Source organism: Podarcis cretensis (genome assembly GCF_951804945.1).
Source record: "Podarcis cretensis genome assembly, chromosome: 9".
Taxonomy (NCBI): Eukaryota; Metazoa; Chordata; class Lepidosauria; order Squamata; family Lacertidae; genus Podarcis; species Podarcis cretensis.
In genome coordinates this window covers 39,495,552-39,510,750 of record NC_137178.1, presented here as the reverse complement: position 1 = coordinate 39,510,750, position 15,199 = coordinate 39,495,552, and the positions used below count along the sequence as shown (strand labels likewise).

Below are 15,199 nucleotides of genomic sequence, written 5' to 3'. Positions count from 1 at the left end.
GTGCTGGCTATACCCAATTTAAAAACTTGGTTGGGGTTTTTTTTGGGGGGGGGGGCATTGCAAGCACTCCGGCCTTGGGAGAGCAATTCCGGAGCTTGCACTAGTTCTTCGGCGCGTTATTAGCTGTAGAAACGGGGATCGATATCTGTCAAAAGGGCTGAAACCCGGGGGGGGGGCACGTGGCTTCTAAAATAGTCTGCCGATCTTGTGGAGGTCTGCTGTGCCCTCTCTCTTAGGAAGAAAACAGTCTTTGCAGTTTTAAATATGCACGAAGCCGAGGTAGTGTGTGTCAGTCTGTCTGCCTGCGTGTTTGATTTTCGAGTCGCCTTTTGGAGCGGTTTTCTCGCTCGTGGCAGAGGCACTTTTTCCGCGAGTCTCTCTCGCCCGGGGTGCCTGGAATTCTATTAAACTTTATTTCTCAGGGAGTTATTTTGGTCTGGGTATGAAATGGAGAGAAACGGGATCGAGAAGGGTGTGTGCGCGCAAACCGAAGGGAGGGGGAAGGCGATGTCTGCTGTCGGGAGGAAAGGGGGGGGGCGGAATCGCTTATACCGCTGCTGTCGACTTCGGGTTTGGGGGGAGGCCAGCATTTGGGGAGGGGGGCACGGGCGGGCGGAGGGGATCTTGCTTCCTTGACCCCCCGGAAACGTGCGTCATTTCAGCCAGCTTTCCAGACGGAGAAGTGGCGGGGAGGGGGGGGGGAGAGAGAGAGAGAAATGTCCGTGCCTTCCTAAAAATATATTTAGAAACTCTGCCCTCAAAGATGGAGCGCGCGGGGGGAAATGCTCCTTAGCTCTCCTTGGGGATCTCTTGTTTTGGGGGATCCGGTTGGAGAGCTCCCGGGTATTAGTCCGCGCAACTTTCCTAAATAAAAAGAAAGAAAATGCCCCGAGCAGGACTTGGCGAAGAAGATACTAGACGCAATGAGGGAACCAGAGGGCAAGTCCTTGAGGCGCTTGGTGGGTTTCTGTGTGTGCGTTTTCCAAAGGGGGGGGGTGGGCGGGTGGAGAGGAAGGAGAGCTGTTTCTTGCATCGGCAGCGCTTGTGTTCGTTTTTTAAAAGAAATTTATTAAGGGGGGGAGGGTGACACGAAAACGTGACCGTTGTTGCTTTTGCGGCTCCTCGCAGGGGGAGGCGGGGGGGGGGAGGGAGAGGCAACGGTTCGGGCGCAGAACGGAAGCGGCCCCCATCGCGCTCACCTTGGTACAGGTGGAGTTAATGTCTCCGAGAGAGCTCGGGAGGCGGGGAAAGGAGGCTGGGAAGCCAGCCCCCGATCTGGATATCGCCTCCATTAAAAAGAAAAATAAAAGGGAGGGGGGAAGGAAGGAGGCGCAGCTTCAGGGCATGGGGGGTGTGGATCCAGCTCCAACTCTCGCCTGAATGGATTTCTTCTGCGGGAAGGCTTTGCTCAAAAGCTATTTTCCCTTTCGCTGGCCATATGTTTTGGTGGAGCGCTTTAAACATTATCCGATTAGTTTCTAAGTCTCGCTCTTCCCGGCAGCTCCAGCTGCAAAAGGCACTCGGGAGGGTCAGGGGAAGGGGAAGGAAATTTACAGGTCCCCCCCCCCCACCGCCCCACCGCGCAAGCCCCGCCGGGCGCCTCTCCTAGGTAGGCTCTGCAGCTTTAAGGAGAGATACATTTTCTAGCTTGTGTCGCAGCAACTTTGTATCAGTCATGTCGCCCGCCAGGTGACTGACAAAAGCTTCCGCCCAATGGGAAGCGCCGTAGAGCCTGGTGCCGCGGCTCGGCTCTCCTCGCCGCCCAATGGGAGAGAGGGAGGGGCGGAACCCGGTTCTGAACTTTATCTGAGCATGTGACATGTTTTTAAAAGGACTTGGCACCTTCGCACGCGCGCCCCCTCCTCTGCTCGCTCTCTCTGCCCTGAATAGTGTCATTGGGCGACACAACAAATCTCGAGTTGGGAATAACTGTCCGGAGAATAAAGCTGGCTGCTCGTTATTTCCTCCTCCGCGCCGAGACAGCCTTTCATTTCCGACCGTGGAGGTTGACTTTAGGCGGGTGACACTTGCAAGGGGACGTGCGTATTATGCCTACAGGTGGAGGGAAAGTGTAATAGGTGTGCTGGGCGGGGCGGGGGGGGGGAGATCGTGACTAGCAGGGAGGAGTGACTGCACCCGTTAAATTATAGCAATACTGTGTAGCGGGAGAGTTCAGGGACTTATAATTAGGAAGGAAAACGTAACTTTTTAAACGTGCATTAGAATCATGCTATATTCGCACGTGGAGACGCAAGTTTCCAATGTTGCGTGTTCTCTCCGGTGTTTCCTGCGCGGGCTGGACGAGCCACAAATGATCGGCCATTCTGTGCAACTTTAAATATTATTTCTGGCAGATACAACCCTGAGAAGATCTTTAGGAGGAAAAGCAGAACCTAAATATCCTGTCTCAAGAGGACGCTTCTGGGTCAGGGAAGACATAAGGAGTCTAAAGTTTTTTGTGGGGTTTGGGGTAATTTGTCCACAGATTGATGGAGGCAAATGCTGTTTTTAGGCTGGGTTTGTCTGCGTTGTTTAGATGGGAAACTAGGTTGGGTTAAACTGCATGCTGAGTTTTTAGAGGCTAGGAGAACCGTGTTTGGAGGCTATAGACTAGGCTTTCTGCTGAGTTAAAGGGCTGTGAGCCAGAAAAGCAACCACCAAGCTGAGATACAAAATATAGGATAGCATGCCTTGCAGGAGTCGGATAGAGTGTGGAATTTTCAATGTTTCATTGTCGGGGATTGCTACTTCTACAGTAAAATGTGTATTTCTGTATCAAAGCTGATAGTCGCATTTAGGGTTACTCAGCTTTGCTGGTTTCTGTGGAACTCACAGATTTTACTTCAAAGTACTGTAGTTCCAAATGTGACAGCTTGATAAGGGTATTTTAGCTTCAAACTTATGCTAGAAAGGGGACATGCATTAGTTACTGTTTCATCATATTTAAAGTTAACTGCAAGTTCTGTTACAAATGCAAGCCATGATGGAAGAGGCAGCAATTTCAGACCCTGTGACGTGTAGCTTATTACTTAGACAGTTATAGAATATATTTCTTTTTTGGGGCCGGGGGGGAGATGGAAAGAAGAAGCAATAATTGAGTGTGAGATTTTATATCAATTTATACTGCTCGTGGTTGTTGTAAAATGGGGGAGGCCTGCTTCAGTTTATAAATAAAAGCATAATCTCCATATAAAATATTTGAAGTGAAGTGTATCTAATTTTCCAACTCAGTTCTGACATAATGATGGACACCAAAAGCCAGCTTTCATAAAATGCTTTCTGTGTGTGCCTTAGCCGCCCCAACATACATATGGTATGTGCAAAGACCACCCATCTAGAAGACAAGATGGACACTGGAGGTGAAGTGGTAACTCAGGTGTGCAGGGATTTGAGTTGTTGAGGAAATAGCACAAGAACCTTGAATTGCAGAAAGCAACAGGGAGTAGGCGCAAATTTCCTTGTAGTGCCGTGAACAGTGTTGACTTAAGATCATGGGTAGCAATAAAGCTCTGGTTGGCCTATGGACAAGTCATTCTTGGCCCACTTGTTAGATGTGTTCATAGGTAAAGTTAAATAATGTTATGCCCCACGCTCCATGGAGAAATGCTGTTTGCTAGTGTCACCTTTGGAAGAGGTGGGCTTCAGTATTCTGTACCAGTGGAAGCTTCCAAGTAGACATAATAGATCATCTAACAGACTTTCAGCTTTGAGGTTATGAATGCATAAACAACAGTTGCCAGGTCACCAGATGAATGGGTTGAAAAATCTTTAGGCTGTTCCAGATATCTAAGATTTTAGGTACTAGGATCCTCTGTCCTCCAAAGTTATCAGGCTTGCACAGTACCTTTGTCTAGGGTGTGAGAAAGGTACAGGAGTAGCTTAATGTCTTTGCTTGTGTGATCTGGTAACACATATATCTTATCACAGTCAACAGTGAAAAGGGCACAGAGAAATCAGCAGGGTAAAAATGCTCAGACAATCTTCAGGTGAACCTCACTGACCAACAGCAGAAGCAGATTCTCAGTTTCAAGTCCACACTGGGGAGTAGAACATAGAAATCCAGTGTTGGTTTCACCAATATTTGCTTATTCTCTTACTTAAAAGTTACTTGTACTCCCTATAAAAAGTTTATTTTTATTTTCAGGGTTTTTTGGGGGGGTTGAAGAAAATAGTAAACAAATTAACAGTTTTAAGTCAAGTTTAGTTCATTTTTTAAAAATATGCAATTTATATTTAACTCTAGGGGGAAGTTGAATGAAGTGATGCACATTTGATAGATACATGCCATGATTTGCTACACGTGGCTTCATGTGAGTTAAGCAATGTTATAAATATTTTACGGCTATGACGTTATGCATGAATTTGTCACTTTGCTCTGTAAGATTTCACAAGTGTGTGTTTAGGCTAGCATGACCTTTTATCTCTTATTTACTTACAAAAATTAGAATGATAGGCTTGTCAGATTTAAGTCACCATGACTTTATTCATACCTGGTTTTTTTCAAGTTCTAGCTAGTCTACACAAAAGTATATCTATTACTTCAGTACAGAGAGCAATATGAAGGGAGAAAACTAAGGACTAAGTCACTGAAACAGTAGATTATCAACAGTTTGACAAGGGCAAGTAAACAGATGACAAAGTAACACTTAAATAAGGAGGCATAATGTTTAGCAAAATTAAAAATGCAAGCATGTGCATTGAATAGAAATAAGGCATGCATTCTGCAAACAGATCACCTGAACATCTTTCAATGCATGTATTTTGAATAACTAAATAATGTATCCATGCTGCCTTTATTATTAAAGATTCAAATCATCTGGTCTTTTTGTTTATTAGAGTATTATTAAAGATGACCAATTAATTCTTTCTCCCTTTAAAGATTACAGTTCAGTTGCACAGCAAGGATATAGCCTTGTATATATGTTTTTCTAGAGGTTATTGTTGGTCAATTGGAATATGGTGTAATCGGTCTTAATCCTAGATACAGAAGTAAATTCCACTGAAATAAGGTAATTTGCTTGTGGATTTCGGACTGGGGTTTCAGTTTGTAAATGGCTCCTCAGTTATGTGAGAGGGAAAATTGTGTTATGAACAGTAAAGCTGTAATCATAAATGCACTTCCTAGAGATTAAACATATATAGGAATGTGCTGCAAAGCTACAGTCCTATGTACACTTACCTGAAAGCAAACACTGCTAAATGCTGGGACTTAATTCTGAATAAGCATGCTTTGGACTGGGCTCCATATAAGATTCTCATGAATAATCTTTCAGCTCAAAGAAAATGTATTATTTTTTAACTCTGCTGATAAGAATGAGGTTTTAAGAATTAGAATTCTTAGACTCCAAAAGCCAGATTTAATTTTGATTTCATTATGCAGATGTTTGGCAAACTGGCTAAAGTGGCAGTTTATGCATCATGTAAACCATGGTTAATGGTGCACCATGAACACACCTACCTGGGCTCCTTTCCCATTTAGAAACAAACCACTAATCCTGGCTATGCATTGCATGTGAATCATGGATCATTGTTCCTTTCTTCCCTTCAGTAGCAGGGAGGAGCAAAGCGAGTGCAGTCGGCTTATGCATGGTGAGCCCTGATTTATGGCTAACTGTGACATAATAAGAAAAAAAATAAAAAAAAATTCCTTCCAGTAGCACCTTAAAGACCAACTAAGTTAGTTCTTGGTATGAGCTTTCGTGTGCATGCACACTTCTTCAGATACCTTCGTATCTGAAGAAGTGTGCATGCACACGAAAGCTCATACCAAGAACTAACTTAGTTGGTCTTTAAGGTGCTACTGGAAGGAATTTTTTTTTTTATTTTGTTTTGACTATGGCAGACCAACACGGCTACCTATCTGTAACTGTGACATAATAACTCATCAAGTGTGTGTTGGGACAACAATATGGACCTGTCAGGTCCATCTGCCCTACCTTGGTCTTCATGCATTTGATGTAATATCGACACAGTTTAGAGTGCTATGTATGTATGCCCGATACCCTTTGAAATCAGAGCATTATCAGGTATGTGTAAGACTCTTCAACTATGTTCACCTTTTGAACACTGTGCATTAAGCTCTCATGAATTGAAGGGTAAAACTCCATATTAGCAGGTATCCATGGGCCATATTAAAAGAAGACGATGACCAGTTTTTGTAAGAGTGAGCTGTGATGGGACCACAGAAAGACCCTTGTCATCCAATGCTAGTATGCCAGCCTTCCATATCTTACCTTTTAAAATCCCTCTGCCAGTGTCACCACTCACTGAAAATTTTTCTCCACCCTCCTTGACCTCTCAACTGCTAAATTAAAGAAATGGCTAGGAAAGAAACTGATGCCCATTGGTGACCCATTGGTGACCCTTCCTGACTTTCCATCTATGTGGATGGAATGGAATGGGCTGGTCATCATGGGCCATCCTTGGGACCTCAAAGAGCTTGATAAGCACCCCAGCTCTTAGGCTTGACAGTTCTTATTTAGATGCTAGTTTGAATGTTCAGTTTACACAATCTGCTGAAAGCATTCCAGAGGCATTAAGTGACCTTTTAGACACGTGTTCAGGTACCATAGCATTTTACATTTTATTTGATGTGTTCTGGGAGACATGCTGACTAGCCTTAAATTGGAGGATGAGGCTACAAATCTATTCAATAAGGATTGCAGATATTATAATGAATAAAAACATGTTGCATGGTGTTTTTTGGGATGATAAAATTATTATCTTCAGATGGTTTGCATATCGTTATAAAATGTTTTTAACCTGTTAACATTAAGTATGCTTAACATTTTGTGCATGTTCAATGTGCCTTATTTGTGTTCAGCATGTTTGTTTCCTGACCAGTGGGTTTTATTCTAGATTATGTGCATGATGTTAAGTTGAAACTGTAAACATCATGTTTCTAAAGGGTACAAATTTAGAACAAATTAATAAATGATAAACATATGATTTACATTTGTATAGATGAGAGGGAAATACCCCTCAACAAACAGATACAAATGGTTCTGCTTGTCCATATGCATATCATTTAAATTCAATTATTTAAACAAAATGGGAACATGTTGTATCTTGTATATTTATAGTGCAATCATTTACATTGCATCTCAGAAGTCCCATATAGTTCATTGGGACTTATTCCCAGGTAGGCAGGTATAGGATTGCAACATTAAGGTAGCAATTTCAGTACCTGGGATCTCAAGTCAACATTCTGTCTAAAGTTGCTGCCTGTAATGTAGACCTTTTTTGGACTACACAGACTATTGATGTGGCTCAATAAAAGACATTCACATGTTCTTATAAAATAGCCAAGATTAATACAACATTAATATTTTGTAATACAAAAGTATGATTTTTCACTTGATTGAAAAATGTGGGTTTGTATTTTGTATTCCGCCCCTTTTAAAAGTCCAAATGCAAATCAGGGATGATTTGTATTTCTTATTTCTATTACTGAATAATGTCGCTTGGAGATCAGCCTCCTTCCAAGCACAAAATACTTTTCTATGGCTTTCTCTATGATTTATGTCCTCTTCCTGTCAGTTTTCTGATTCTTAATGAAGGAACAGAACCATGGGCTCAGTTTATTTATCAGTTACCTTAGCTTTGATCAATAACTTCTGGGTGACTGTACTGTCAAAAAAAATTGGCCAAACTCTGGGAACTATAGAACATCATTTTCATTGGAGATTCTTAGTCCTACAACAGGACTACCATTTATAGAGTTCCTAGAAAGAAATCTTTAGCAGTTAAATATGTTATGTTTTGGTGTCAAAAGGGAGGGGAAAGAAACCTGTCTTACTTCTTGCCTACTGAGTTTGCTTGAGTTTCCAAAATGTATTTACTCATTACCTATACCACTGTGATAACAATTAAAATGCATGGAACATTCAAATGAAATATTAAATATACTCTGAGGTCATTGTATCCACTGTCAATAGCAAAGATAGTGGAATACCTTTACCAAGTTGCTTTAGTTATTTTGACTTAGAAAGTTGAAAAAAGTATTTCCCAAGGGTGGACAGGGTACAAAATATAACATTCAGTATCATAGTTTTAAAAATTAGTTTATATGTAAGTAGTGAGGCTTATTCTTATGTAAGTGTGATTTCAGCCATAGTCTTTTGACGTATCACAGTGGTTACATATGCATACATACTTACATTTTAATGTGCTATTTTCTTTTTATAGTTATGGAGACCAAAGGCTATCGCAATTATCCAAAAAGCCTAGATATGGAGAGACGCTGGAGTCAAGGCTCCCAGTCGATGGAGTATACTTCTGCAGGAGCAGAAGAGCGGTCCGAAGAGAGTAATAACTATATGGAGATAGTAAACGTGAGCTGTGCTTCTGGTGCTTTTCCAAACAGCAGTGCTCAAGGAAGCAACAAAGAAAAACCTGAACTACTTTCTTGCCTTCAGCAAGACCATAATCACCCTGGCATTTCACCCTCTGACATAAAAACTGAGTCAGACTCAAAGGAACTTTCTGCAACTGTAGCTGAATCAATGGGTTTGTACATGGATTCTGTAAGAGATGCTGATTTTACCTATGACCAGCAGAGTCAACAAGGCAACATAAATCCTGGAAAGATGTATCAGAATGTGGAACAACTCGTCAAGCTATACAAAGAGAATGGTCACCACACGTCTCCCTTGAACACCCCAAGCAGATCCCTGAGACCTCTAATATTGGAGCGTGCAAGCTCTATGAATGGTGGCATCATGCCAGGCACTGTCAAAAGCCCAAGAGTATGTCGAGAGAAGAGTCCTCCTGACTGTAGTCCTCAGAACATGACGACTTCAGTGTGCAGCCCTCCTGGAATTAATTCTGTATCGTCATCTACACCTACTAACTTTGAAAATTTCACAGTAAATAGCCCGGTCAACCAAGGAACTCCTTTGTCATGTTCACCCAACATTGAAAACCGAGGCTCAATGCTGCACAGTCCTGCACATGCTAGCAACGTGGGATCTCCTCTTTCTAGTCCTATAAGTAGCATGAAATCACCCATTTCAAGCCCTCCTAGTCACTGTAGTGTGAAATCTCCAGTTTCAAGTCCTAATAATATCACCATGAGATCCTCAGTATCCAGTCCTGCAAATATAAACTCAAGATGCTCTATTGCCAGCCCTTCCAATGCCAATAATAGGTCCACACTTTCTAGTCCAGCTGTTAGTACTGTGGGATCCTCTATGTGTAGTCCAGTAAATGGTTCACTAGCCTTTCCTGCATCGAGCACACCTGTTGGACCTGGCACAGGCCAAGACATCGTTCCTAGTCCAGATACAAAAGACAATAAAGGTGCTCTAGCAATCATATTTCCTAAAATAGAGGAAATGGAAGATGCCATCCCTAATAGTGAAGTAGCTAATCAAATGACTCTTGTTCAGCGTATAAAACCTGAACCCGAAGGGGTATTCAGTAGCTCATGTCTTGGAGAAAATAGCAAAATCAGTTCTGATTCTCCATTTTCAGTATCAATAAAGCAAGAATCAGCTAAACATTCTTGCTCTGGTGCTTCTTTTAAAGGGAATCAAACTGTAAATCCATTTCCATTTATGGATGGGCCCTATTTTTCATTCATGGATGATAAAGACTTCTATTCTCTTTCTGGGATTTTAGGACCACCTAATTCATTTGATGGCACATGTGAAAGTAGTGGGTTTCTAAATCCAGGCCTATCTGTAGGAATTAAACAGGAGCCTGATGAGAGCAGCTATTATCAAGAGAACACTCTGCCACCCTCTGCCATTGTTGGTGTGAATTCAAGTGGACAGTCATTTCACTATAGGATTGGAGCTCAAGGCAAAATATCTGTACACCGACCTGTAGGCAGAGAGCAGTCTTTTCAGCATATGAGCTCGTTTCCTCCAGTAAGTACTCTTGTGGAGCCATGGAAATCACATTCTGAATTGTCTGCCAGAAGAAATGATGGGTATCCAGTCCTAGAATACATTCCAGAAAATGTGTCAAGGTAAGTGTGCTCTTCTTGTATTGCATGAAAATAACGCTTGCCTTCATTTCCAATTTTGTTTTTGTTTGGTAATATTCTTCAAAACTGCACAGTAATGTGTGTTGCAATGTGTATTATTAGAATATTAGTCGGTTTCCCCTGTAAACATGCTAGATTTTGTTATTGGCTAGTTATACACACTCAAGCAGCACATTTAAATTTTAAATTGTTAAAACATGTAATAATGTTTTTACTCATTTTAATGGTGATACTTTAGTAGGCTTCTGGGTTTCAGCATGAAAAGATCATTATATACAGAACATTAGCATGGAGATTCAATGGGTTTGGGGGGGGTTTCTATCATTACTCCCAGTGCTTTGCAACCATTGCCTAAAAGTGTGAATCATATGGATAAAAAATAATAATGTGCCTGTCAGGGATTATATTTACAAAGTTTCCTTGATTGCATGTATGCATTAGTTTTGAATGGGCTAAATTTAGAAAATTACAAAGGCTTTTAGGAGCATTATCTCCCTGTTTGTACTAATTTATAAGCATGGTAGCTTAATTGTACTCTCAGATGCCTCCTGAAATTAGGAGAGTAGTAAAGCTTAATAACTTCTGAAACAATTACAAGATTGTAGTACAGTCGTACCTTGGTTTTTAAACAGCTTAGTTCACGAATAACTTGGAACTAAAATGTCACAAACCCAGAAATAGGTGTTCCTGTTTGCAAACCTTGCCTTGGAAGCCGAATGTCTGGTTCGACTTCTGTGGCTTCTGATTGGCTGCAGGAGCATCCTGCAGCCAATCAGAAGCCGTGCCTTGGTTTCTGAATGTTTCAGAAGTCGAATGGGCTTCCAGAACGCATTCTGTTCAAAAACCAAGGTATGACTGTATAGTGCAGTCTAGTCCATTGAAAACAGTTCCACAGTATGAAATCACTCCTTGCACAACAGACCACTGTAAACAATCCTGAAATCATAACCCTGTTTACTCAAGATGTGATCTACTAAATTCTGGGGGACCACTCCACAGTTGTCATAGTTGTGCAGAATGCTTAACCTTTTTAAAAAAATACATGTGTGAGTGTTAAGAAAAGGAGGCTCCTGTTGTTCAGATTTCTAGGGATGTCCTAAGAAAGTCTATGGTTTCTTCTTTGCACTGCTTGTTTGGAGTTTCCTCCCAACCTTTCACATCCTCTTCTCCTGGTTTTAGTCATACCTTTCTCACCAGCCCTTTCTGATTAATTATTTTATGTATTATTCTATATGTTGTACCCAAACACATGCAACTAATCCCTAACACTGTGCTTTAAAATGAAAAGTCTGAATGGGTCACCACTGAGTGGTTGCTCAACCCTTTCCATTGCTCACCATTTCTTCCCCCAAATTGTCCTACTAAGTAGCTTGCCCATGCTGTGGGGTTTCCAAACACTTCTGGAACATTGTTATGGAGGAGAATGATCCGGAGTGGAGGAGAAATTTTGGGTTAATAAAAAGGATCAAGTTGCCCTTCTTTCCCCTGCCGCTTCTTTCTTTTAAGTTTTTCCATCTCCAATCAACTTTTTGTCTTGAAAATTGTGCAGTTAGGCCATCAGGGATCAGTACTGGGTGGGTCATATTCTCTTTACCCTTTTCAGTCTTCCTGTTATTTGTGTAATTCATCATTTAGTTTTCTGAATCATCTGTTTGCTGGTGGTTTACAACGCTACTGTTCTATATACCTGATTGGTTCTCCTGCCTCTCTTGCCCTAGTTTCTCTTGGCTATCCCTGAATCCATGGGTGCCTGTTTCTCTGTGTTTAACTCAGAGCGGGGGTGGTGGGGGTGTGTGGAAGGGGGATCCTGTCTTTTCCTCTTCCTTTTATTGCCTTCCTTCTTACAGCCACCTTCCTCTTGTTCCATGTTCTTCTGCTTGCCAATTCTTGTATTTTCCCCCACTTGATTAATATTTATAGACTTTTAGAATTGTCTTCATGTTTCTGACTAGTTTGTCAGCACAGCTTTGTTTTTTAAATCTGAAATAAGTTGCAATTCTTTTAAAAAAAGCAGTTCCTTTAAAAATAATGTTGGCATAGCAGAAGTGTGTATTTGCCATTATAGAATGGAGGCTATCAGTTAAGTTATCATGTATGGCCCTGTCCTTCTGTTCTGGTGACACTGAATCATTTTCCAGATCATATTACATTATGTTGGTAGAACAGACCTTCCACATTTTCTTTAATTTGGGGACTTGGGAACTCTTGTCACTTTGAAGTGCTCTACCATTGATATTAGTTTTATCCTCAAGGTAACCTACTGTCAGGTGGGGAATTGATATCCAAGGAGTTTTGCATTTGTTATATATATAGTATTTCCTAGGTATGCAATTATCTGGGAGAAAAGGCTGCTTGCAATGTTGATCCTGCCCAATTTGACCGATATTGTATCCGCTCATTATTTTACTAATAAACAATGTTTTCTTTAGAAAATCCATAGAAGAAATATAGCAGTGGGGAGGGGACATCCATTTTACAGCATTGCTAGTTCTACTCTTCCCAGGCACACACATCCTTCAGAGTTTGTTGGCCTCACTTTAGAAATCTGGTTTGTCATTTCCTGATAGGGTGCATGGCAACTATAGTTTCCTGTGTTTTCCAGCCCAGTTAATTTAATGGGGGTACAAACTACAATGTGATGACCCTCAGCTTCTCTGGTCTTTTTCAAGCCAGTGCTTTTTTCTTTAAAAAAAATGTTTAAGGGTACTCTCATTTTTCTACTCATATTGAAATACTGCCCCTCAATGAGGCCAAACTTAGATTCACAAAATGTTTAGGGGGTATGTGTACCCCTGTGTGCCCCCAGCAAAAAAAGCACTGCTTCGAGCCCTTTTATACTTTAAGCGCCCCCCCCCCATTCCCAAGAGGAAGTTTGCTTAGGAAGGGGTTAAGTTTCTGGGAGTTCTGCAACAAGTTTTCCAAGGTTTGTTTGCTTTTTTGAATTTTATTGGGGGGAAAGCTTTGAAAGACCCAACCATTTTCTGAAAGAGCTTGGGGAAAAACTCACTAGTTAAAAGTGTGGTAATGTAATGACTAGCAAACTGAACTTCGTTAAGTGATTTTGGCTATGCATTTCTTGGAATCCACACAGGGCTGTTTCGCGTGGAAGATAATAGTAGCATCAACTCACTAGATTAATGGTTCTCAAATCAGACACACACTTCCTGCCTTATTTACAGTAATGAATAATCACCTTCTAATATGCATAAAAAATTAGTGTTTTATATATTTGCCTGGCGAAGCCAAACACTTCCAAATGATCTTGGATTTAAGAAGCACTCTGCCTATAATTATCCTAAGTCGTTTTGCATAGCATATTTACCTAATTTTGGTCAGAAAGGTACAAATAAGTTACATCTTCAGGAACTGTATAGAGAAATGATCAGAAGTTATGTTTTCTTTTTCTAAAACAGCTGCTTGATACAAAAGTGTACTAGGATTTTCATGTATGTTGAACGATCAGAGATCTAGTTCTTCCTGCGCGTCCTGCAAGTGAGGGGAAGTGATTAACAAAGGAGGGGCTTCCTGTAAGGGCAGTCAGTTTTCCTACACTTTGTTGTTTGTCTTTTCCTTACACAACAACATAAACTGGATCTTTTCAGACCTACAAAATACCATACCTGCTAAATGTTGTTCTCAATATCATCTTTGTTGTTTTATATATCTTAATGGGTTTTTAATTAGCCAATTATTTGTTGAGTGGTTTTTTTATACAAACATTTTATATATTTTATTAATAAAATACATTAGAAATACTTGCATATTTTTCTGCTGTAGGAATTGGCATCCTACTGTTAGAACGTTTTGGTTAGCCAAGAAGCAGTCTCTCTCACAAGCAAAGTTGACAGAGAATTAGGGGATACAGTGGTTTGATCAGCAACAGGGAAGACAGATAGGCCTGTGAAAATCCATGCTGGAGATGGATATATTCCTGTGTGGGTTTTCTAGGGAAGCTCAGGAAGTAACAAATGAGTCTGGGGAAACCCTGTGTCATTTGTTCACAATTATTTTCAAGCCTAATGGGCCTCCCTGAGGATTTCAGGCTGAACAGGGAAATGTTTTTGGTGATCATAAAGGACATGCTCGTAACTTTTCCCTTGTAAAGTACAGTAAAAGTCTGTAATGCCAAAGTTCAGGATAAATTGAGCCCTAGTTCTGCTCGAATTTAGCATAAATTCAATGGGAAGAGAAGGCCATCAGTGTCCATACAATCTTCTTGTTCCATTTGCTGAGTATAAAGATTCGGTGGTCAAATTACACCAGTCTATGGAATCCACCAACCCTCTCAGAAAACCATTTGTTGTTGTTGTTTAGTCATTTAGTCATGTCCGACTCTTTGTGACCCCATGGACCAGAGCACGCCAGGCACTTCTGTCTTCCACTGCCTCCCGCAGTTTGGTCAAACTCATGCTGGTAGCTTCGAAGACACTATCCAACCATCTCGTCCTCTGTCGTCCCCTTCTCCTTGTGCCCTCCATCTTTCCCATATGACCCTTTTAAATGAGGAAGGGACAAATTCTTCCCTTCCATCAGCTGTCTTGTGAAAACTATATTGGCGTATGATTTTTCGCTTTTGAACCAATCAGTATTTGTTGATGTTTGATTGATGTTTTGAATGATGTTTTCATAGATGATTTCCCTAGTATTAGTTTTGTAAGGTCTTGATGTATTTTTTGAAACTGTGGATTATGAAAATAAAAGTTTCAGGGGTCACAATTACATCATTTTATGGAATCCACCGAACTCCTCAAAACTATAGCACCTTAAAAAAAAAAAATACACAGAGGAAGGAACAAATACACAATGAGTCATTATTCTCATGTCTTTCCAACAATGAGTTTGCAAAGGGCTCATTACCTTTGCAGTGTTTGTCATGGCATCACATCAGACAACCAGGAAGTGATGCAAGCAATTTCTCTCTCACTCAGTTGAGCTTTGCTGGGTTTTGGGTGGCGTGAGTGGAGGCCTATGGGTGGAAAAGTCTAAATGAAATTCCCCCTAAGCCCAATTCTTCACAGGCAGTGTTAGTGTGGGAAGTAGCCATATCACAGATCCCTGCCATTTTCTTTGCTATGTCACTGGAGCAGTTTGGGAACAAATCACACACACAGCCTTTCAAGCAGCTGATATAATATTGAAACTGGTTCTTAGACCCAAGTAATCTTCCCTGCCACCTCTCAAATATTGGAAACTTTCATACACATGTAA

At 41.1% G+C, this 15,199-nt stretch overlaps 1 protein-coding gene across 8 annotated transcripts in view; it reads left to right on the top strand.

The window, feature by feature from the left end:
- NR3C2 (nuclear receptor subfamily 3 group C member 2) overlaps positions 1-15,199 on the top strand; it is a 135,609-nt gene that overhangs the window by 470 nt on the left and 119,940 nt on the right. Inside the window, exons 1-3 of one of the 8 annotated variants that reach the window (XM_079990597.1) lie at positions 851-959; positions 4,244-4,310; positions 8,188-9,973. In XM_079990597.1, the coding sequence (XP_079846723.1) occupies positions 8,190-9,973 (1,784 nt within the window). In that variant the 5' untranslated portion in view covers positions 851-959; positions 4,244-4,310; positions 8,188-8,189. Of the gene's footprint in view, positions 1-194; positions 359-728; positions 960-1,824; positions 2,040-3,102; positions 3,377-4,243; positions 4,311-8,187; positions 9,974-15,199 lie in introns of those variants that run through there. The other 7 variants (XM_079990595.1, XM_079990596.1, XM_079990594.1 and 4 more) reach the window with 7 other exon arrangements.